Below are 26,015 nucleotides of genomic sequence, written 5' to 3' on the forward strand. Positions count from 1 at the left end.
CCCATAACTGCATAGGAGTATATATACTTATATGTATGTATTTTTTCACAGCCTATCCTTACACCAGCACATGCAAAAGTACAAATTGCGTTACCTCACTTGCACACTACCAATATGCATTCACATATTCATGTCTTGTTCCAATTTTATTTTTTTACTTGTTATACTTTGTTCTATTTTTATTACGAGTTTACGTATAGTTCTATACTACTTTGTTTACAAAATATAATTATTTACCGCCTGTTACATTTTCTTCAACATTTTTCCGTGCCATTGAATGCCAACGTTCCTAACTTAGATACCACAAACAAAGCTATTTGCCATTGATTGTTTGTTTTGTTTGACATACGCTCCACCTAAACACTTATGTAAGTATGTATGTAGCCACCTCACCTGTCCGCCCATCTAACTATAGAACCATTGCTGGACATACATTTTCCGTCTGTCCTGGTTAATGTCCTGTTCGAAAATTGTCTCAATCGTCATCAGCGTTACATTCACTTTGTTGATGACCAAGTTTGTATGTATACAATAACACGATTGCAAGAAAATACATATCTCTATACATACATATGTATGTATGTATGTTTGTACGCATCATGCTAATGTTGTTTTTTGCTCGCTAGACTAAATATTCAAAAGTGTAACCATGAACAGCAGCAACAACAACTAAATTCTTTGTTTTAATTTCTTTTCTACATAATATTCTAATGACAAATAAATTATACAAGCACACAAAGTATAGGGAGTTGAAAACATAAGGAAAACACTCAAATTGCGGAACTTACAATTTCATTTAATAATATGTATAGTCGCGTACTAAGTACTCTCTGCATTTGAGGGGTTGTTTCGCTAGTTAAAAAAGGGGCGACGTACACAAACAAAAAAANAACACTAACTAAAGCGCACTAAACCCCCATAACTGCATAGGAGTATATATACTTATATGTATGTATTTTTTCACAGCCTATCCTTACACCAGCACATGCAAAAGTACAAATTGCGTTACCTCACTTGCACACTACCAATATGCATTCACATATTCATGTCTTGTTCCAATTTTATTTTTTTACTTGTTATACTTTGTTCTATTTTTATTACGAGTTTACGTATAGTTCTATACTACTTTGTTTACAAAATATAATTATTTACCGCCTGTTACATTTTCTTCAACATTTTTCCGTGCCATTGAATGCCAACGTTCCTAACTTAGATACCACAAACAAAGCTATTTGCCATTGATTGTTTGTTTTGTTTGACATACGCTCCACCTAAACACTTATGTATGTAAGTATGTATGTAGCCACCTCACCTGTCCGCCCATCTAACTATAGAACCATTGCTGGACATACATTTTCCGTCTGTCCTGGTTAATGTCCTGTTCGAAAATTGTCTCAATCGTCATCAGCGTTACATTCACTTTGTTGATGACCAAGTTTGTATGTATACAATAACACGATTGCAAGAAAATACATATCTCTATACATACATATGTATGTATGTATGTTTGTACGCATCATGCTAATGTTGTTTTTTGCTCGCTAGACTAAATATTCAAAAGTGTAACCATGAACAGCAGCAACAACAACTAAATTCTTTGTTTTAATTTCTTTTCTACATAATATTCTAATGACAAATAAATTATACAAGCACACAAAGTATAGGGAGTTGAAAACATAAGGAAAACACTCAAATTGCGGAACTATACAATTTCATTTAATAATATGTATAGTCGCGTACTAAGTACTCTCTGCATTTGAGGGGTTGTTTCGCTAGTTAAAAAAGGGGCGACGTACACAAACAAAAAAACAAACAACGTCATCTAACAACAGTCTTTAGTCACTATTAATTTGTTGGGTGTGCGCGTCGAAAATTACTGTATCTAGTAGTCGAGTGACTAAATACATAGTTGAACGAAAATAAGTACATTTGTATGTATGCACTATATTGAAAAATTATTTTAAGTATTTTCTAGCGACATCTGGTAGCATGAAAAATTTATTTGTGTATCTTTTATTAAAGTAAAAGGAAAATTCGAAAATTATAACAGAAGTTTTGTGAATCAAATAATATACCTTTTGAAAGATTAAATCAAAGAAGGTTGTTGGAGAGAGATGGTTAGGGAAATGGAAGGTACGGAAAGTAAGTAATTTGCAGTCAAATTCGGTCATCAACTTCAGCGTAGAAAATAGTGGAGCTGCACCGCTCTTCGTTCCTTTAAAAAGACAAAATATGTCTAACTTTCAACGAGAAACCGATCGGATTTTTATACCCGAGCGCACTTGTGCACAAGGGTATATTAATTTTGTTCACATGACGGTTGTTTGTAACAGCCAAAACGAATCGAGATAGATATAGACAAATGTATACATAAATGATCAGGATGAAAAAAGAAATCGATTAAGCCATGTCTGTCTGTCCGTCCGTCTGTCCGTCTGTCCGTCTGTCCGTCTGTCCGTCTGTCCGTGTACACGATAACTCGAGCAAAAATTGAGATATCTCAACGAAATTTGGTATGTAGGTTTCCCTTAATCCAAGGTAGGTTGGTATTGAAAATGGGCGAAATCGGACTTTAACCACGCCCACTTCCCATATAACGGTAATTTCCAGAAATACGAAAACTGCGATATTTTAGTAACTACTGAAGATAATTCACTCAAAATTGATATTTACAATAATTTTTAGACGAAAAATAAGAATATTATAAATTTTTGGAAAATGGGCGTAGCCACGCCCACTTATGGTTACATGTGTATATCTTGGTAACCGCTGCACCAATTTCTTCCAAACTTGGCACAGTTGTTGGCCTTGGTACAGCATACTAAATGGCCGAAAATTTAAAAAATCGGACAATAACCACGCCCACTTCCCATATAACGGTAATTTTCGGAAATACGAAAACTGCGATATTTTAGTAACTACTGAAAATTATTCACTCAAAATTAATATTTACAATAATTTTTAGACGAAACTAAGAGTGTTATACATTTTTGGAAAATGGGCGTAGCCACGCCCACTTATGGTTACATGTGTATATCTCGGTAACCGCTGCACTAATTTCTTCGAAACTTGGCACAGTTGTTAACCTTGGTACAGCATAAAAAATTTTTAAAATCGGACGATAACCACGCCCACATCCCATATAACGGTAATTTTCGGAAATACGAAAACTGCGATATTTTAGTAACTACTGAAAATTATTCACTCAAAATTAATATTTACAATAATTTTTAGACGAAACTAAGAGTGTTATACATTTTTGGAAAATGGGCGTAGCCACGCCCACTTATGGTTACATGTGTATATCTCGGTAACCACTGCACTAATTTCTTCGAAACTTGGCACAGTTGTTAGCCTTGGTACAGCATAAAAAATTTTTAAAATCGGACGATAACCACGCCCACATCCCATATAACGGTAATTTAGAGAAATACAAAATCTTCGATAAATCAGTAAATATTGAAGCTAATTTATTCAAAATTGATGCTTGCAAAATTTCTTTACCAGGAAATACGTTAATGGTAAAATTTTGGAAAATGGGCGTGGCACCGCCCACTTATGATCACATATATGTATATCGGTAACCGTTCTACCAATTTGTATCAAACTCGGTATGGTTATTGTGCTTGCCACATATAAGCGAAACGTTGAAAATTATTGAAATCGGACTAAAATTACGGCCGCTTTTCATATAACGGTAAATTTCAGAAATGCTTGAAACTTCAATATTTCGAAATTTAAGGACGCTAATTTACTCAAAATTGATACACCCCGGCTTACCATCTAGCGGTAGGTTTCGGAAAGGTGAAAAACATATATTTAATACTTGCGCCGGATATTTAATGTTCGGCTCCGCCCGAACTTAGACTTTCTTACTTGTTTTCATTAAATATTTTCTTTACTTTAGTTACAGAAAGTCGCCATTGGACATGCAAACAAACAAAATTTAATTCGGTTGATATGCAGTGGTTCCTGGATTGGAATTTCAATATTTTGAAAAAAACGAGTTCATTTCATCATTAGGGTTTATGCCAGGATGTGGTTTTCCATACACCGGGGCCAAACTTCACCGCTGTTGCAATTCATATGTGGCGAATGTTCTAGTACTCAAAGTATATAAACAAAAGGAGTAGTTCCGAAGGTTTTATGTCACAATAACTTTTTCTGTCATCCTGAAAATATTTTGCTGGAAATGGATCTACAACCTTTACGAGAAAAGTCACATTCTGGTAGCAAGAGAACTTGAGATTGGGAAACCTTTACAAATACGGAAACTTGACGTACCAAGAAAGAAATCAGAATAATCTGTGAGACTTATTAAGCCACTTAGTAACACAATAAATCCCGAAGCAGTTGACTAAACGGAACTGATAGATGGGTCAGCATGTAAAATAACTGCCCCACCATTACTTGGCGGACGATGGAGAATTTAAGGAAGTATCTAGAAATGGAAGATCCTCCCAAAACTTAAAATCCCGCAGCTACCCTAACATAATCAAGCTGTATAGAGATGCGTGAAAATGCGGGTTGCCGCCGATGCTTTGTAAGTACGTGATTGGACACGAGGCTAAAGAAGACTACGTATTAAAGAAGCCCAAATCAAGGGCTGAACTGCTTTCATTAAAAAAAAGTCTGACTTCAAAGACAATGCCTAAGAAGGACCTACAACCGGTTGGATAGACGGAAAGAGATCGAACTAAACTAGCAGTGCGGCCACATTCTCCTGGTGAGTTCTGGATTGTTTCAGTGGTCTGAATTAAGATCGCGGCAAGCCGGGAGCTGTATTAAGAAAATTAAGATTGTTGTAATTTTTTAGGTAAGATTTTTCATAACATTTTGTAGATATGCTAGTTGCCAACGAAAAAATATATATTCATAATTTTTGGGATTTTTTTAAGCGGAGGAGCATTAAATTTTAAAGAGGACATTCGAAGCTATTCGAGCTCAATCGAAGAGGCATCAATGTATCTCTAAATACAGTAGGAAAACATCTGAAATATGTAGTTACTGATCCATTTTCGAGCAGCGGCGGTGAAACTTTTACTGGCCCAAAACAAATTCTCTTTCTGAAGGACAAACACCATTGAGATCATTGGAGAATTTCAGTGAATGACAAAAAGAGGTATAACTTTATCATGATTCAATAATTATTGAATCATGTAACTTTATTATATTTTTGACAATCTAATAAAAGAAGTTGCTTGTAGAGAGAAATTCTGTAGTGATTTCAAAGTTGTCCTTGATTTAGATGCAAATATTTGTACCATCAAAAGGCCTTTCTGGGGATTATCGGGAACGAGGAATCTGAATCTGCAATTATTTTTAATAAAAACGGCCACTGGGCGCACTTTGGTGCAAAAAAAAAAGAATAAGAAACATTGTTAAGAGACATGTTTATGCTCCTTTCACGGTCTTCTCATCATAGCGTACCCCAGCGGCCGCTTTTGGTAAAACTAAGCTGCATATTCAGGTTCCTCGGACTCTAAAACCCTTTGAAAGGACTTTGAGTGGTTAAAATATATGCATGCTGAAATTGTTATCCATACTGTTTTGCGACAACCAACTTCAAATTGAAAAAAAAACGCTTAAAATCGCCAACCTGGGAAGCCTGAGAAATTCCTTTTCTATATACATACATAGGTACAATCCAGACATTCAGCAAAATTTGGTGCCATCAATTCCTCGAAAAAAACTGAAAATATAATACAATGATAGCAAACTTTCGAGTGTATTTCTGCTATGAAAAACATCTTCTCATAAAAATGCAATCGCTATTCGTAGTCGGCGTAAAATGTAGGTACATCTCCTTTATGTGCCAATATCAAGGCGCACGCCACACATCGCCAATTTGTTATTATATTATGTCGCTATCTTTGTTATTCTTTCTAGCTGTCTACAGGAGTCTCACGATTGCTACGGTCAGGGACCTGGACTTCTTTTTTCTCAGTAAAAATGAGCCAAAGAACCATTTAAAAATTTCTAGAACTAACTGATAGCGGTAGAAATAGTTGCTACCCAGTATTTGTATTAAAATTCGATATCATAGTAATGATCATGATTAAATTTAAACAGAAAATACCAGTTATCAAATAGTGCCAATTTAGTATAATGGATGACCAAGTAAATTCAAAATTGGCGCCGAATACCGGTCGGCATGAGTACTACGCTCAGAATAAATTTAGAAACAGAGACAGATATAAAATAATATAGTCACTTTTGTTTAAATGTATGTATAATTTGCAATTTGTAATTTGCCATAAAAGTTTAAACAATTCTCTGGAACTTCGAGCGCCTTGCAAGAAGAAAAAAACGAAATGTGTTTATAAATCAAACAAATGATAACAATACGTATGTCTGAGCACACATACATACATACAAATGTACTTTAAAGGCGTGTTTTAGATTCTAAGTCTTATGAACGCAAGTGCTTATGGTTTGTACATAGGTAGATGTAAGTATGTATTTTAGTACATGCTTCACGCTTGCAAATTTATTCATTTTACTATCAGTTTAAAAAAAAAATCAGACAAAATAATTGGTTGAATATGTGTAATTAATTTATATAACACATATAATTAAAATTTATCTCCTTGAATGTCATTTAACGTCATCTTTAACATATGTTCGTGGATTTAAATCACGTACGCCATGACCTACGAATATATAAAAGAGTAAAAAGAACAACAAAGCTGCCCAAGTTTTGGAACTATCACGAAATCGCAAAGAATTTTAATGTGATTTAATTTTCTTTTTAATCTCGCAAAGATCACCAGGTGTTGTCAGCGGTCAAATGAATAGAGCTTTATTTATGATTTTTAAAGCCCGGTTTGCAAATTACTAAAACTCCTTTCAAAATAAATAATTAGGCACCAAAGAATAACGCATAAAGTTTACGGAGGTTTTTGTTATCTTTCTTCTAACAAGAAATTACTTTTTTTTCTAAGTTTAGTAAAAAAAACAAATATGTTTGTAATATAAAAAAAAAGTGTTTTGAGCTCGCTAATCAATAAAATTTTTTTGTTAAAAATATATTTTCAACGAAACCAGACATGGCTTGATAAATATTATGTAGACTCTGCCACATCAATTTTAATAAATAAGAGGTCGTTTACCATACTCAGTTGGGGTCATACCAACACAAATGACGCCGAAAGTTCAGATTGGCCAAGAGTGCTTGTCACGACTGAAATCGGCGACAAAATCCAAGGAATGATATTGGACGATCGGAGAATTAAATTGCATCAGGTCTGGCTGAGGCTGAAGGCATCTCAACTACATGAATATTTGGCTATACGCATGATTGCTCAGACACGAAATTATGCACACCCAATGTTGCCATTCTCCTTTTTTTAGATTTTAGATATTAGGTTTTTACCGTTTTTCTCCTTCTTATACGAATGTAGAAGTGAAACTAAACTTTAAGAACCTAGAACAAATGTATCGGGTTATTTTATTAAAAAAAAAACGCAGACTGCATAAAGAACACAAAACTCGCAGCGATTTGCTTGAGCTCGGATCAGCCGCTTAATTCGTGTTGATATGGGTGCATGCAGACAGCAGAAATATGCACAAGCTCACATACATACATACATGCATACATACATACATATTAATTTATGAATCCCTGCCACTGTGCGCTCACAGATTGCGAAGATCAAGTGCGATTTTTTTGTTTGTGGAAAAAAATGTTTTATTCCTCGCTACCGGCTGAAATTAAATATTTGTTGCCATCATAAATTGCCTACAAAGATGAGTGTCAAATATTTTCAAGTTGATGCGATTTTAATTTCATAATAATTTCTGGCCACAAGTCATGCGTAAGAGCATGATGAATAGGCGTGTATGTAAAGTGGTGCTTAATATAAAGTGCGCACATTTTCAAATTTAAATAAATATGTATGGAAGAAATAAAAAAAAAAATACTTTAAATGAAGACTGCTACCAAATGTTATTAAAGGTAGCAAATTAAATGCCGCTGGGCTTTTTCTTTTCTAAATTACTAACTTTTAGCATAGAGTGTAAATTACGAAATTGTTGAAAAATTGCATGCAGCAACGAAAAGGAATTTTGCGCTGTATACAGCTTCTTCGTAAAAAATAAATTCTCCCTTTTCCCTCCAGCACTGCGCATTTGTCTTCTAAATGTCATCAATTGCTGCTTCTTTATGCTCCGTTTCTGATGAATCGCTTTTATTGCCATTTCATTTTCAATAATAAGCACTTTTATTGCACTTGATTTCTACTTTTTTTTATTATTTTTATTAATTTTATTTTTATTGTTTTTTTTTTGCATAATGCTTTTAACAAAGCGCCGCCTCTGTGTTTTGCTATGCTGTCAGCGCTCAATGGCAAACTGTGCTCCGAGCATTGATTTAAATTTCAATGTGAATTCCCTTTATGGCGCGCCGCTGGCCACTCGAGCGACTGCTGATTGGAAGTCAGCGGCGGCGGCAGCGCAACTCAGCTATATTTTATGCGCTATTTAACTGATAAAATGTGCAATTGATGGGAATGATGGGCGATTGCTGCTAAATTTGTGTATATAAATTGTGGTGCAGTTTTGAATTAAAATATTTAAAAAAAAAAACTAAAACTAGACCCTTAAGAAGAATAACTTTTTTTTTCAAAGTTCCTTTAATATCCAATTTCGATTTCATAGTTACAACTGGTTTCCGCTTATTTAAAAAGTTTAAAAATAATTTGTTGCCAAATCCTTTAGGAAAATTTGTTTTACGTGTTTAGTTTAACTCATAGCGAACGCCAACTTTATTATTATACAATAAATTATACTTTGACGCCTGTTAATTACAAACTTTATTATTTTGGCGACAAAAATCCCTGCTGGCAGCATTCCAAGAGAAAATAAATTGTTGCCATATTTTTTCATACTCATAACTGAATCATCACCACTACACCGGGCACAATCTATCCTTCCGCAACACGTCACTGGCAGCTTCTCTTTATGTAGCTTGAGAAGAAATAATTCTTGTCCCCTTCGCAGCCGACAGTCGCATCGAAGAATTCCTGTCACAATTGATAAAAATCACATTTTCCATTTGAATAGCATTTTACGAATTCGTGCAGAAACTCAACATATTTCGAGCGTAGCAGAAGCAGAAGCAACAATGGTCTACTAGGAAAGGCCATTGTTACAAAACTGATGGGTCGAAATGGTTTCAGGATATTCGCAGTGTATTATAAGATCTAATTATATAGTTTCTATTAGCTTACTATTTTAACCGTTGTTTTACATAGAAACATTTTAAGACTTTAAGGTATTACGACGCACATATCGAGCGCTAACCGCCAAAAATATCCAAGCAACATTTTTTTCTAAATTTTCTTTCGATGCAGAAATAGTCCTAGATTCCATTGCCAATGTCAAGTTCATTTAAACTCCAACTGCCTACACTACTGCTGGATAATTTATTTGAAAGGAGTTCAAAAATTAGTAAACCCTTTCAGTGTAACCACACCGAAACCGTAACTTTCTTTTGACGAAATTCTGCTATGAAGTCGATTGTTACGAATCATCGCGGCGAGACCCAGACCATTTGTGTTCTAAAATCGCAGACATTTGCACGCGTCGTCAAATGCATTTTTAATGTTGATGTACATAGAATCCAAATATTGCGCATCTGCTGCTTCAAATATTGCAAAGTGAAATTTGTTGGCTGAATTTCAATGATGCCACAATTATTGTGTCATCTAGCGTGGGTTTGACTTAACCAATGCCACTTTGGGTCTTTCTAACTATATATGATGGTTTTACCACAATTCTGACGCCATACTACGGTGTTCGACTATCTGCCTCTTATCGCAAACCGGGTTTCGAGTTATTCTAAAAATGGAAATTTGAAAAAATCAGGTTCCCGCTTTTCAAATCAAGAAAAAGCGGATAAACCCGTGTTATTTTACATATTTGTTCTAAATTAACACTTACCAAAATGACAATGCGACTGTTAAAAATAAGTATAGTTCTAGTTTACGACTAAATAAGGCAAAATTAGTTTAAATTATTTTGGATTACAAGTAAAACAATAATCTTTCGCTACGCTCAGCGAAACAACCTAGCAGAAAATCCACACCTAATGGGGTTCACTGATCTTAACAAGTTTAGATCCTTAAAACAACATTCCTTTGTCGAGAAAAACTCGAGCATGTAGAGACTGTCGCTCGGTGTCCACCTAAAGTAGGCAAAGAGCTCGAGGTGCCTTGGGAGGCTCGCGAAGCAAATCCATTTTGGATATTGTAGCAGGTGAAACTGTTCAGTTTAATTTGAGTAAGAAGCCCCGACGTCATTAACTACCTATAGCATATTAAAAAACTGTGTTTTTTTTTAAGTTTTAGTGAGTTTGTTAACTTTTACTTGAGAATGGGTAAGAACGGCAGAACCAAAGCTTGCGGAGCGCGCCACCTTTGTTCTCTACATCGTGGAATTAGATAGATCTTAGTAATCTAGTACAAAAAAAAACCGTGAAAAGTTTTTATTCGGTTTTTATTTTTTAAGTCATTTTCTGCGGTGAAAAATTTTTAGTATACAGATATAAAATTAATACATATAATCTAGTACCATTTACAAAATAACATAAATATTTAGAATGTTAAGATTCTGGTAAATAAACTCAGCAAAACTCCGGTTTATTCGATTGTAAAAATCCGGTTTACTCGGTACTCGATAAATCACGATTGAAAGAAATTCCTAAAAATATTGAATAAAGCCGGTTGAAACCGGTTTGGAAACATCGAGTCGATCGCCCTACTCCATACTATTCTTGCAGTAGCAAGTGGCAAATATTTAGATGCGTACAAATTTCGCATTGGGGTCTGGGGCGCAGGAAATGTCTACGCTTGTAAAACAACTTATACACCAGTGCATTTTACAAGGAGCAGTAGCAGCAGCAGCAGCAGCATTAAAACAACAACATTAGTATATACGAAATATTTTATCAGCTGCAAGGGGACAATTTAGTGAGTCAGAGTGCATATACAAATAGAAGTGAAAGCTGCGGCAAACGGTGGCAGGAAGTATCTATTTTCCACACTTCTTCATCGCAGCAGCAGAAGTTGCAAGTTTTGAGCTACATAAGTATCTATGTATGTATATATGTATGTATGTGCATACTTGCTGCTTGTTACCGCGTCACACAATCCTTATCGCTGTGGTTACACCCATACAATTTCAGTACTTCAATGGGGAAAATTTCGCGATGCAGCTATGCGTGCGTGTATGTAGTTGTGAAATTAACGTGAAAATTTCATTTAAATTATTCAAGTGGAAATAATTTTTCGCTACACTCAGCGAATTCCTTTTACAAATTTATGTGTTTCTGTTGTTGTTAATGCTACATTTGCTGCATGTCTAAATGTAAGAATATAATTGTGTTGTTGTTATACGTATGAGCTACGTATGGAGATGTGGATATGAATGTACCCTGAAAAAATCGCGACTACTCACCGCATGCATGTAAAGAGTACTCCCTAAGGACCAAAGAGTACTCCAAAATTAACCACAATTCTTATAAAAAATGTGGTCCAATTAACATTGCGATGCCCTAGGGCAGGACCATATCCTCCAGCTCTGCATTACATCAGAGTAGCACATCATCAGTTTTGTTCCAAACGAGCCCGCGGGATCCCGTGAGTGCCCAAAACAACGCAGAAAGCGTTCTTCACGCTAGAGAGCGAATACGTTCTGCTTTTGGGTTCGTAGATGTCTTCTACTACGTGCTCGAAAGAGGCCGTTAAAACACGAACAGTGATCGGGTAACAATAAGCTGGTGCAGAGACATGAGTTGATCCGCTACAGCATGACAATGGATCACTTTTGTAAGTACTCCAATATACCACAAATAGACTACATGGTCCAACGATTTTTGCAGGGTATGTACATATCTCTTTTGTATGTAGCTGTTTTCGTCTAACTACGGCGTCGCTGCGGCTGCCAAACTGTCAGTGCAATTTGTTTAAGCCTAATCAAATGTGAAAATCGATTTTTTTCTACTTAATAAGTAGAAAATTTATTGAAGTATTTTGCGGCCGCGAAGACAAAGCATGCGAAAGAGCTTTATGGGAAAAGGTATATACATATAAATAGAAATTTATGCATAAATATGCATACATACAAACAAGCTATGAATTTTCACATTTGCACTTGTAGTATTTAGGGCGCTTTCATACTTCTTCATACCAAAACACATATCTACACGATGGTGGAAGTACATCCATTTAAAAGGTGTTGTTTGGCCCAGCACTTTTCGCAAAGAAGAATTTTTATTTTCTTTGTGCTTCTTGAAGCGGCAAATGCACTTGAGTACACTAATTCTTAAGTGCACCAAATTTTAGTGCTGTCGATTCATGTTTGACAAAATTTCTGGTTTATCGCTAGCTAGTAAATATGTGCTATGTTCATACATCCCTACATAAATGTATGGTGCTTATGTGAGTCTAATAAGAACGAGATTTAATAATAGCGAATTTTCATCACTATTATGTACTTCACTCAATATTATGATTCCTGTGCCCACCATGTCTTTTCAATTGTATAATTTAAAATATGTAGTTCCACTTTAATCTTTTTACTGACTCTTTTTTATCGGATCCAAATTTGTTATAAAATCACAACCGACAAATCTTACAGCATGGGGGCGGAAGTAAAGAAATGTGCTTACTCGTACGTGTAGTGGTGTTGAAGCCATAGGTACATTAAACCGTATCACGACATATGGTCGAATAAACGTCACTTTTTTTCTGCACCCTGTAAACAGAGCTTACTCGATTTTTTCGATAAATATTTTGTTTGATATCCGATTTCTATAAGTGATGCATGGTTGTAAAGGTAAACGGATAGGAAATCTATGACATTGAATGAAATTGTTATTAGTACATACTGATATCGATGGCAAAAGTATTTGATCGATAAATATTTTGGTGATTAGATCGATACAAAAACCTTATAGTACCAAGTAATAAATTTTTCGATAACCATTTTTTATCGATAAACACGTCGACAATTAAATGATATCGATAAACATGTGCATGCACAGAAGGCAGTATCAATTATTATAACGGAAAATATATCGATAACAACCTCAGCAAATGTACCGATTGCTAAATTGATAAATATGTACATCGATTAATACCCATGATTTATTAGAGTTTTTGAGGCAATGCATCGTTGTTTTATATCCTTCTACCGCGATGAAGTAAATTATCGGAATTTTGGAAAAGAGACAAACCGCTTCGAGCGACCTCTAAAAATTGTTTGATTTCAAAGTAAAAAATAGGGGTATAATTGTTTTCCCCTATAGAACAATGCTAGTAGGTGAGAGTATTAAATTTCCGACTTTAGTGATTTTGGACTACCCTAATGTACATATCGGCCGCTGTGGTGTAGTGGTAAACAGTGCGCGCTTTCACTCCACAATGCCTGGGTTCAAACCCTGATCAAAGCAACATCGCAAAAATATAGAAAAAAAGGTTTTTTCTTAACAGCGGTCGTCCCTCGGCAGGCAATGGCAAACCTCCGAGTGTATTTCTGCCATGAAAAACAGCTTCTCATAAAAATACAATCGCCGTTCGGAGTCGGCGTAAAACTGTAGGTCCCTCCGCTTTGTGTGACAACATCAAGGCGCACGCCACAAATCGGAGGAGAAGCTTGGCCAAACACTAACATATGTGTAAGCGCCAATCTATTATTATAATGTACATATATATACCTATGTGTGTTTGTATGCAGGTCACTTGCATCCACCACAGAATCTTCAAAAACTCCCGTCGGCTCTCCCCTGCTGTTCTTCGCCTATTATCCACTTTTTGGTGTCAAAACTTTTAATTGACAAACTTACAATCGGGCTTAAATGTTTTGCTATTAAAAAAAAAATACCATAAGTTCAATCACACACTTCAATTAATACACTAATCTAAACACACACGCACAAGCGCAGCCATTGCGGCAAATTTGTATTGATGCATAGCAGCGTTAAATTGCTAACGACTACCCTCACACAGGGATCAAACTATGCTCAGATGTGGTGAAAATTTTTAATATCCTGCTGATTTGTTTACTTTAAGCGCGTGCAACAACAACACTAAACAACAAAGAAGATTAAACAAGAAAAATATACGAACGACAACAACATTAATGCAATGCAGCTGTTTGATTATTTGCATTCGGCAGCTTGTTTGTTAGCTGCACAAATACATACCTCAACAGTAGCAGCAACGGCGGAAGCAAGGGAGGGAAAGCCAACTGTCACTCAAGGCATCAAAAAACCACAAGGCATTGCGTGGCCAGTTTTCAATTTGATTTGAAAAGGATAACAAACGGAAAATTGGCATTAGTGGATGTGTTGCATATGTTGAGGATTTAAATTGTATTTATATTTACGAGTATTTTAAGTGGTTGCTGCGGTGGCTAAGAAAACAATTCAGCGCCGCCTTGGCGTTTTGTTTAGGTACATACATGTAATTTGAATTTATTGCGAACGCGCTTTTTATGTATGTAAATATATATGCAAATATGTACTCTAAAGTATGTATGTATGGGTGTATGCGTGATTGCATTAAAAAGTCAACGTCTTGGAAATTAAGCTGCAGCAGCGCTGAAAATGTGTGTGGACACTCGAATATAGTAATTTGACATTTTGACACTTGCTGTTTGCGGTTGAGCAATTTGTTTTCTTTTTTTTTTTGTTTTCCCTCAGCTAACCGCACGCGTGTTTACCAAACTGTCAGCTAGTTGAAAGCGACGGATTTTTTCGATCGTTAGACTGTTGCATGCGTGCCACATGAGAGTCAATCGCTTTGAATTTCTCCAAAGCGATGACCTGCAAAAGGCGGCTCAACTGAACGTAACCTGTAATTATGGTTTTAATGCAAGTGAAAATTTAATTTCTTTGCATGCCATAAGTGAGTGAGTGTAGAAAATTCTTTGAAGAGGTGCTCAGCCAGCGAGGGAAAATTATTTGGGACTGCTTAATTTGAATTGTTTGTTGGGTTAGAAGGCGTTCCGACGTGTGCTCTGCGGTAACCCTCGTGTGCGCCTGCGCTGTAGCACAGCACATAATTATAGGTTACGTTAGGATTTAATTTTCGTTTTTAAAATTTATTCCTAGAATTTAGTTTTCTTTTCTCTCAAATAAATGCACTCTTTTGATTCTTTCTGTACGAACTCTATTTTTTTTTTGTTGTATTTCGTGATTTGTTCCCAGAGAATGTAACTATGTATTTGAATTATGTGCTTGTGTGTTGTAAACAATTTAGGCACCTTCATGCGAATGTAATAAGTATGGACTTACATTGTATACAATATCACAAGTAGTATCTTAACTCTCGCTCACTTGTGTGGCGACCATATTAAGTATTACTTTTGAAAGCGGTTTAATTTTGTTTTTTTTGCCAATATTATAATTTAAATAAGTGACGAGCAGGGCATATCGCCTTGATGTTGAATCATGCACTATTTTTAGGGTACGAGGTTTTATTGCTTATGAGAGAGCAGCTGTTAGAGATCCTCTTGTGCCAAATCCACTACTTAATGTACACGTTGAGGATGCCATCGCTACTAAAAATGAAACAGTTGTATTATGTAGAAAAGATCTGCATACTTATGAATCTCTGAAAGGCATCAAAATAATTTCTCCACGTTTTCGTTTTGTTAATAAGCAAGATTTACATTAGGCGTAGGTTAGAGTCCATACTTCGACGCAGCATCCATTCTCACTCTAACGGACCCAGTACCAGATAGGCGTCACGTCTGAACAAAGTCGGAGTGAAAGGAAAATCCATACTGGAGGACCACACTTAAGTGTGAGACTGTCATCTCAATAGTCCTCGACTACACCGCAGATGTGCGCCTAGCGAAAACACCAAAATTTAAATTTCGGCAGGTTTTGGTATGAAAAATGGTCATAAGGATACCTTGGTGTAAACGAAAACCAACAAATTTTTGGTAAGATCGTTACAGCGGTAATAAGCGCTTTTCATTATTCATCTGAGACTATATATGTAGGCAAAGTTCTTAATGATGGATTGAGTCAACTGATTTCAGAGATTACCAAATACATTCATAAAGTAATTCAATTTATAGATCCATCTATTTTTTTTTTTCGCTATAACTATTATTTATGTACTTTTGCATCGTAAATCATTTCATGTGGAAAATATGACAATAAGAGTTCAATAAGTACATATTCCCTCTCCAAACGCTTGTGACTAAAAAGGAAATATAAATAAGCGCATATTTTAGTGAGTTGTATAAATATGAGAATGGGGAAAAACATTTAGATACTTAAAAAGTTTTGATAAAGAACTTCTAACACAATGCTGAAAGCCAGTTTTGAAAGTAGCGGATTGGATGTTTACGAATGTAATACATATGTACATGTAAAGGATGTGAGTATATACATATTACGATAGGAAAGAGAAAGTTAGGCTTTCAATTCTTTGATGGTACGCTGTAAAACTACAGGATAAAAACTGTCTGTCCATCACTTCTACCGCATCAGAACACTGGGCGGCGAAAAGCCCATGCATGTCTGGAAATGTGGAAAATAGAGAAACTTGTGGTGTTATTAACTAGTTATTTATCTACTTGTTGCAATATCAGCTAAATGGGGGATTACGATAAGGTGGAATTATCTTAGCCATGTTCTTCCTCGAGGATCCGAAATGGCAGTACGTAAATTTTGAAAGAATCCTTTCAAAGCCTTAAACCCATATTTTTTCACCAATACCAAATCAATCAAAGTCACAATTACATAAAATCAATACGTTAACTGCACATACATACCCTCCAGTACGGGGAAGCGACTAAAGGACTGATGAATCGGTAGCTACCAAGTAAACACCGTAAATTACCGACCGACTACTTGCAGTGTATTTCAGCGATTACTTTTACAAGGCAATGTCCTAGGCTGTAGTCGCCATCGACTCTCTCTACACTATTGGGAGTTACTAGAGTAGTCACTTGTGTCATTTATGGGCGCCCTCTTTCGTAGTTTTTCTCTATTCTGCTTCCGACTGGTTCGACTCTGCACTACCAGGTGCACTACCACGGGTTAATAGAGTAGCTACTTACCAAGAAGTCGGTGCAGTATTGGTTCAAAAGTAGCGATTGACTTCAGCAGTACTGGAGGGTATGTATGTACGTTCTCATTACATGCCTGAGAAATCTATAAAATACATTGTTGTACATTAAAAGACGTCCGTTCCCTCCGTTCGCTAATCGCACAACCCCTACTGAAGCTAACCAACCTCCCAGTTTTTTACCACTACAATCTGCCACCTTTCGCTATGCGTGCTTCCAGCCATGCTCTTTTTTTTTTGTTTTTTAAATATTTTATTTTGTCTGCTGATGCGATAAAACGTAAAAATGGTTCAAAAGTCGTTGTCGCTGTCCAAGCAGAGAAAAGTTGCCACACATTGTTGGATGTATCTGCAGTTGACGCTGTTTTTTTTTTAATTTTTGTTATCGTTGTTGCTTTTAACTGGTGTTGCTTGTTTGTCAACTTCGATGTATAGTTCTTTGTTTCTGTTATTGTTGTTGTTGTTGCTTTCGTTTTATTCCTCCTTTTATTAACGACTATTATTATTCGGTACTTTTCGTACTTCAGTTTGTCACAAACGCATGTTGCCATTGTCAAGCGCAACATCATTGTTGTAGTTGTTGCCGTAGTTTCTTAATGATTTTTTTTTCATCCAGTCGCTGTGCTTGTTGATGCTGTTGCTGATGAATGCGCGTTAATTTTGATGGCTTTTTACAATATGAGGTGATGTGATGCGCCGTGATGTGTTGTGCGCACCAACACCATCGAAAACACCCCGAAACATTTTTCGAATAGTGACGAAGGAAGGTTCACCAAAGTGAAAAAAAACATTAAATAAAAAAAAAATCAAACACAAAAATTGCTATGCATTTGTGCTCATATATTTATAGTATGTGCGTTTCGCTGGCAAACAAAAGATGTGGAAATTTGATGCGCACCCTTTTGCACCCCGTATGGAGGGAGATACAAATTTTTAGTGAAAAACGAAAGAATGAATAACTACAACGATGCCAACCACTCTTCAGCAGCCAGGCAGGCAGTTCGTCATTTCATCATTCCGTCCTCATAAATGCGAAATATGATAATGCGTTATTGTTGTTACTCGTACTGTTCGAATAGTGGTGGCGCCACGTCATCATTCGACGTGTGCAATAGCGAATTTGTGAATTTTTCAGCCGCTTGATTTCTCTAGCCGACTTTTAGGGGTTGTAACACTGCTCATAAGCGTTCTTTGTCTATTTTGACGCGCCGGTTTTGTAGCTGCTTTTTAGCGGCTAGCAAATCGTTGAGCTTCTCCTTTTTACCTCGCTTTTTTTGTATGACATGTGCGACATGAGGAAAAGAGGTGTGGCCGTTATTGCTGTTACTACTCTGATACGGGTAATTTTTCGCTACTTTGCCAAATTAACTTTTGCGTAACGTTTTAAGTGAATGACGGCTGAAAGTGTTCAAATTGTTGAAAAGGGTTTTGAAATGCTCTCAATTGGCAAGCAAAGAATTAGGTAAAAGTGAAAAATATTAGGGTATTATTAAGTAGATAGTGGGTTTAATGCTTAGAAAGCGTTTTATTGTCGGGGTAATTTTTTGTCGCTTTGAGAGGAGTAGCGCTAGTTACTTTATGGGAAGCAGTAAGATCTAAGCTCAGGCCTTTTGTATGTAAAGACTGACTGACGCCTGCTAACTACGCAGTATAGCTCCATAACTGTTTTTTGGTCCCAGAGCCGTGATCAGTGTTGCCACAACATTTTTATTTTTTTTTATTTTTTAACAAAATCCCCAGAAAAAGTTTCCAAATTCAACAAAAATTACCAAACTTATTTTATGTGCGGAACTGTGCATTGATACATATTTCTGTACATATATCTGAAGACAGCAAGTCTTTCAGACAATCAGCCCTTCATTCAGATTTAATTTGTATATGTATCTGCGTGCATCCTGAAAACCACAACACCCAAAATGAGACACAGGTCTCAGAAGATGAGTACTTGTGTGGATGAGAACTACCAAAATACGAAATTTCGTTATTGCGAAAATGATCGGAAATAAACCAAATTAACGTGGGACCACCCTAGAGGTACCACCCTTCCGATAAAATATAATTATCGAAAACGGTTCACTTTGTCCAAAGTTATACGGTAATATAAATAAATAAAATACTTCGGTGAATTAATAACGTTCCTCTTTTCGAAGTCGGTTAAAAAGAAAATACATTTTCCAAAGCTACAACAGAGTTTGTTGTGGTTGTTGTATGTTATTGAAGTTTTAACATTCTTTGACGTATAGCATATGTGTTTTCTACAATAAAAAAAAAAACTAGTAGGTTAAAGCTATGAGATATTCGCTAGTGGCCTTTAACTCACTGAACCAAAATTTCGTTCGAACGTTTATCTACTGAACTAGGCTCAGCAGNGCGCTAGTTACTTTATGGGAAGCAGTAAGATCTAAGCTCAGGCCTTTTGTATGTAAAGACTGACTGACGCCTGCTAACTACGCAGTATAGCTCCATAACTGTTTTTTGGTCCCAGAGCCGTGATCAGTGTTGCCACAACATTTTTATTTTTTTTTATTTTTTAACAAAATCCCCAGAAAAAGTTTCCAAATTCAACAAAAATTACCAAACTTATTTTATGTGCGGAACTGTGCATTGATACATATTTCTGTACATATATCTGAAGACAGCAAGTCTTTCAGACAATCAGCCCTTCATTCAGATTTAATTTGTATATGTATCTGCGTGCATCCTGAAAACCACAACACCCAAAATGAGACACAGGTCTCAGAAGATGAGTACTTGTGTGGATGAGAACTATCAAAATACGAAATTTCGTTATTGCGAAAATGATCGGAAATAAACCAAATTAACGTGGGACCACCCTAGAGGTACCACCCTTCCGATAAAATATAATTATCGAAAACGGTTCACTTTGTCCAAAGTTATACGGTAATATAAATAAATAAAATACTTCGGTGAATTAATAACGTTCCTCTTTTCGAAGTCGGTTAAAAAGAAAATACATTTTCCAAAGCTACAACAGAGTTTGTTGTGGTTGTTGTATGTTATTGAAGTTTAAACATTCTTTGACGTATAGAATATATGTGTTTTCTACAATAAAAAAAAACTAGTAGGTTAAAGCTATGAGATATTCGCTAGTGGCCTTTAACTCACTGAACCAAAATTTCGTTCGAACGTTTATCTACTGAACTAGGCTCAGCAGCAAAAACTGGTGTTCAGCTTTTTTTTGAGCAGTAATTATTTTGTTCCAAGAAACCACTCCACTTCACTTACCCTTTTGAAAATTGATAAAGTGAGTACATAACTTCACCATAACTTTCACTCCAACTTAGCAGACAGTCCGACGCCACTACTAAATATTGCTACACTTGTATTCAACCACCCAGTTATATAAGTGCCTAGCCGGGGGGGNACTACAACTGGTAAGCTCTTGAATGTTGGCACTTTTGCCGCCAAACCCGCAGTAAGCCACTGCTGTTGTCTCTATTGCAGCGGCAGCTACACTTTCAAGAAAAGCTCTTTGAAAATGGCCCGCGCAATGTAGCACTCCATTCACTGCACTTTACTTCCACAAATCATACATACACACACAAGCAGACAGATGCATAAAAGAGATGAAAGATGAAAACAATTGTTACAGCAACACCTTTGGAGCACTTCAAAAATCGGACTCACACAACATTTATACTTGCCAGCTATAAAACCAACACAAAAGAAAAAACAGAGGGTTTTAAAGTGCATCTTTTCTATCGAGTACCATTTCAGCGTTATTTCGAAGGTAGGTGGAGTGCACGCGCATACACCTTCACCTTTACTACTTCACTACCTCAGCGCTACGTCAGCTGCAAAGCAACGCAATGAATTATTTACGGTGATAGGCAAAAATTGTAGCTACGCGCACGCTGGTGCTTATTCTTGCGCCACAGCTTTGTAGCCACTTACAGGCACATTACAGCCGGGCGTCCATTGTTGCAGCTGCGCGCGCGGTGCACTGCGCCTCAACAACAGGGCAGTGATAATGCNCCAGAGATGCATAAAAGAGACGAAAGATGAAAACAATTGTTACAGCAACACCTTTGGAGCACTTCAAAAATCGGACTCACACAACATTCATACTTGCCAGCTATAAAACCAACACAAAAGAAAAACAGAGGGTTTTAAAGTGCATCTTTTCTATCGAGTACCATTTCAGCGTTATTTCGAAGGTAGGTGGAGTGCACGCGCATACACCTTCACCTTTACTACTTCACTACCTCAGCGCTACGTCAGCTGCAAAGCAACGCAATGAATTATTTACGGTGATAGGCAAAAATTGTAGCTACGCGCACGCTGGTGCTTATTCTTGCGCCACAGCTTTGTAGCCACTTACAGGCACATTACAGCCGGGCGTCCATTGTTGCAGCTGCGCGCGCGGTGCACTGCGCCTCAACAACAGGGCAGTGATAATGCATTTTCTGCGCAGACGCACATGCGCGCCCATCTGTCTGCCAAATCATTGGTGAATAGCGCAAGGTTTTCACAGATCGTTTTCGTTTCAGTTTTTTTTTTTGTTGAAGTGTTTTTTTTCGTGTTGGCTTTTTTATGTTTTTGTGCACAAAGCAGCTTACAACTTTAAGCGCCCAAAAGTGGCTGTAAAAAATCGTAAAAATGTGATTTTCAGCTTTGCAGCCATTCTTTGCTTTGCTACATTTTTAGTTTAATACTTGTTTTTTAAGATTTTATGAATCTTATTTTCAGACACAAAAATTTTGCGCTCAATTGTGCGTTGTTTAAAGTTTGCCGCCATCACAACGCTTACTACTGCGGCTGGGCTCTATTTGGTTCTTTGTTACTGTAGCGAACTTTTTGAACACTAGGTTAAATATATGTATGTACATACACTACATATGTATGTACTACGTAAATATGTATGTGTGTATGTACATAAACTAGGCGTGTCGCAATTTTACTAAAGTAATTAAAATGATGAATTTATGTTGAAGTTTATTAGGCAAGACTAATACCTACTATTGATTTACTAGTAGATATAATCCGCGTACTCTACAAATGTTTATGACTGCGGAATTCTACTTAAATCTGGTCAGCTAGCTGGTTTTGCGGCAGAATTTTATCGCTCAAATGGCGTTTAGGTGTTGGAAATTTAATTAAATGTATGCAAAATTGCTTCAGGCAACATTGTTGCTTTAATGATGCTCATTAAAGAGGGTATTTCTTTTAGAAGCATGCAAGTGCTATCCAGAAAAAAATTTAAGGGCTTTGTGTCACACTTCTTGCTGCTAAACTAAATGATTTTTTTTTTTTTCTTATGTGAAAAAACGTTGGTTTCAAACTTAAAACCAAAGTGGTGCAAAAGTCATCACCAGCGAACGGATTTTTAGGACCTAAAAACCTTTAAAAAGGCAAATTAAAATAGCGAAATAGGCGGGACGAGGTACCAGAAACCGCAAAAAATGCAAAAGAAGGCACAAAAAAAGACAAAAACCGAAAAACAATCAAAATATACATTGAGGTGGCTCACACTTGCCTGGTTATCAGATTATCTGGTTATGTGGTTATATTTTTATTCGATTTACAACAATAAAATACACTATATAATAAAAAATTTTAGCCAGATAAACTGATAACCAGGTAAGTGTGAACAACCTCATTTATTTTATAAATTTTTGTTTTACAAGTAAAAAGCGAAAAACTATGAACTAGTTTCATTATATGAAAAATTTGTACTTTGAACCTTTGACTATTTTCTTCTTTCGAGTTTGAATGTACTAAACGCGTGCTCGACGTGAGTTGATACAAGTGGCGCCCATTTGAATATGGAACGTTTAAAACTTTCATATTATCAGGATTAAGGGCTACTTCCTTGCACTTTACAATTAAAGGCAGAAAAGGCAAATATTTTAAAAAGGGCAAAAAAGGCAACATGTGAGAATTGTGAACTGTCTTACGAAAGTCTGCGGTCAGTTGGAAGACCCTTGCCAGAATATCCCTGTTATCTTTGTTCAGGTAAAAGTTATACAAAGGTTTTTACATTCAAATGTATGTATGTAGGTAAGGAATTCAATAAGAATCAAATATAACTGCAAATACTATTTTTAGAAGTATTACGACTCCAGCGCCACCTACTGCAGAATGCTTTCCGCTGACTAGATGCTGCTTAAGTAGATTTTCACTAAAATAAAATCTATGACTAAAATAGTTATTACGCTCAAGTACCACCGATTTCCTAGTTTCAACGTTCCCTTCCTCCTTTACAGCTAAAACATTTCTTTACTATTGAAATTAATTTAAAATTCATTTACAATTCCACACTTACCAGGGTCTGATGTGTCTAAAACAGGTGGTTGTTGTGATAGTGGGCCTGGTGTACTACCAGCGCCCGGCGACCTAGCGTCATCGTTCATGGCGCCACCATATGACAGTTGTGAACTAGGAGGCCGCTATAAATGAAAAGAAAAAGAATAAAATGAAAAAAAAATTACTTAAATGACATGAAATATAAGCCACATGAGTTAAGCATAATAAAAATGTAATTGCGTTAAAGATATTTATTGCATTTTAAATATTTATGTAGTAAGTGAGCGTGTAAAATTTAAATAACTATGTACTCACACATACTACATACGTATGTATGAATTATAAATTTACAGTTACATATTTATGTACAGGCTTACTACAGCCAGCACGTACCCAGCGCTCAACATACCTAAAACAGTGGTAATTTTTTTTTGTCTCCACTTGCAATGCCTGCTGTGTGTGGGCTGTGCGCAAAGTTCAAAGCAATTTTATTAACATTTTTAGAATTTTTTTTCCAATAGAATAATTTTTTTTCGGTCTTTTTGTGAGTGGCCTCAACTAGAAACTCAATCAAGTATGCTGAAGAGACATAGAATAGCTTTGGTATGATACTATATAGTACCTATAATATTAAAGCTCTATATGACGAAATAACAAACAATTATGCGCTCACATTCAAATCACGCACTAGAAAATTTTCAATTTATGTATATTTCTCGAGTATTTTTCATACATACATATGTATGTAAGTGCATACAAATTTTCATTGCTTTAATTTTTGTGGAGCGTTGAGAATGCTTTTGAAATGTTTTTCTGCATTATATGCGTGAGTGAAGTTGTAGTTGTAGTCTATGCTCGAAAATGTGTTATTGATGTGCCATTCTGACATTAAAAAAGCACCCTAATCTTCGAGTATAAAATAACTTAAATAATATAGAGCTTATCATAACTTTACAGCCCCCAAATATTGACAAGATTTGATTATCTATCTTAATATTTTTTTAACTTACTTATTTGTTAATAAAAATACAGTATACTCCTCAAAAAACCCAAGTTTAAGATTATCTATCTTAATATTTTTTTAACTTATTTATTTGTTAATAAAAATACAGTATACTCCTTAAAAAAAGGCATATATACCCAAGTTTAAATCTTTGTGCAACATATAAAAGAACCAACAAACTTTCGTAAAAATTTCAAGCTTTTTAATTTTGAAGAAATATGTTGAGTATGCAGTTTTGTAGCCCATTTAATTTTAGTACAATGAAGTGCAAGTTTCAAGTGGCTACAAAATACCGTTGATTTTTGAAAAAAAAAAAACAAAAAAAAATTGCCAACAATCAACGGTAAGTCCCAGCTCCTTTAAACTTGCACTTCGTTATACTATAGTTGAATTGGCTACAAAACTGCATACCCAAAATACATATTTCTACAAAATCCAATTAAAAAGCTCGAAGTTTTAACGAAGTGTTGTTGATTTTTTTAATGTTGCATAAAGATTGAAACTTGGATTTGTACGGTTTTTGTTAAACAATATACTTTATTTTTATAAAAAAAAATATTAATGTAAGTGTTTGAATCTTGTCAATATGTGGATGAGCACCATAGATTGGTTTTAATATCCAGCTAAGCTCTCTAAATTGATTGAACTCTGTAGTAGAAAAATGGTCACAGTTTTTTTTTTATTATTCATTCAAGCTGGATAATAAGCTTAGTGGTTATTTTGGTTCTTACTTTTCTACTTTCATAATAGTTTTATTCTATTTTTAACAAAAAAGGAAATAATGCATATTACTAAACATTTGCAAGCATTAGCCAATTCAGTATATAATTTGTCACGTTTTCCCCTCACCATTCTTGTCTATATCTCATTTTAAATCTATTTTATTAATTACATAGCATTTTTGGAGTTAATAATTAGACAAATTTTAATAGCTCTACCCACTCGTACATATGTAGGTACGTCCAATAGTGCATGTTGATTAATTCATGTAAGAACGTAAGTGGGTAAATAAAAAAACAGCATATAATTTGTGTTGTTGTAGGCGGAGTGGCATGACGAACGCGGTAAAATTTATGTATTTTTTAATTTGTTATAAATTGCTTATTAGCATTTTAAACAAAATACACACGCGAAAACAGCTAAATGAATGTAATTTACTCCGAGTCAAAAACAAGTAAAAAACTAATGAGTAGAACGTGGCAATATCACTTACTGTTATTGGTAAAAAGTAATTTACTAAATTTCGTGAGCGGCGCAAATGTAAACGAAAGCGTAAAAAAAGATAGCCGCCAGTTACATAGTAACTTAACCTTTTTTGTTAAATGTGTTGACAAAATATATGGAAGGGGGTCAATATGTCACGTACGAAGTTTATAGCGGCGCACGGTAAATGAGTTCCTACTTGTCGACCTTAATAGGTATGCATGGGCCTATGCAGGCATTGTATTCTGCCTCTCTCTCAGATTTTTTGCAAAAAAGCGCAAAGAACACTGCATAGCTTTTACACTTAATGTAATGATAATGAGCGGTCATGTAACCCATCCAAAACTAGAGTTGTATTCTTTGCAAGAAGCCAAAGATTGAGCGGCCTCATTCCCCCTACACAAAAAGATTCACTAATCAGATTTCTTGTTAAGTAAACTAATTAGCTGCGATCA

At 35.7% G+C, this 26,015-nt stretch overlaps 1 protein-coding gene across 1 annotated transcript in view; it reads right to left on the reverse strand.

Annotated features, from left to right (window-relative positions):
- LOC108361387 (homeobox protein homothorax) overlaps nucleotides 1–23,493 on the reverse strand; it is a 171,272-nt gene extending 147,779 nt beyond the window's left edge. Inside the window, exons 1-2 of the mRNA XM_017613996.1 lie at nucleotides 23,374–23,493; nucleotides 3,781–3,783 (exon numbers count right to left, since the gene is read on the reverse strand). Of these exons, the coding sequence (XP_017469485.1) occupies nucleotides 3,781–3,783; nucleotides 23,374–23,461 (91 nt within the window). The 5' untranslated portion in view covers nucleotides 23,462–23,493. The remainder of the gene's footprint in view (nucleotides 1–3,780; nucleotides 3,784–23,373) is intronic.
- Nucleotides 23,494–26,015: the final 2,522 nt, after the last annotated feature.

Source organism: Rhagoletis zephyria, unplaced genomic scaffold (genome assembly GCF_001687245.7).
Source record: "Rhagoletis zephyria isolate East Lansing unplaced genomic scaffold, Rhagoletis_zephyria_1.1 Rzeph_scaffold_00752, whole genome shotgun sequence".
NCBI classification, from domain to species: Eukaryota; Metazoa; Arthropoda; class Insecta; order Diptera; family Tephritidae; genus Rhagoletis; species Rhagoletis zephyria.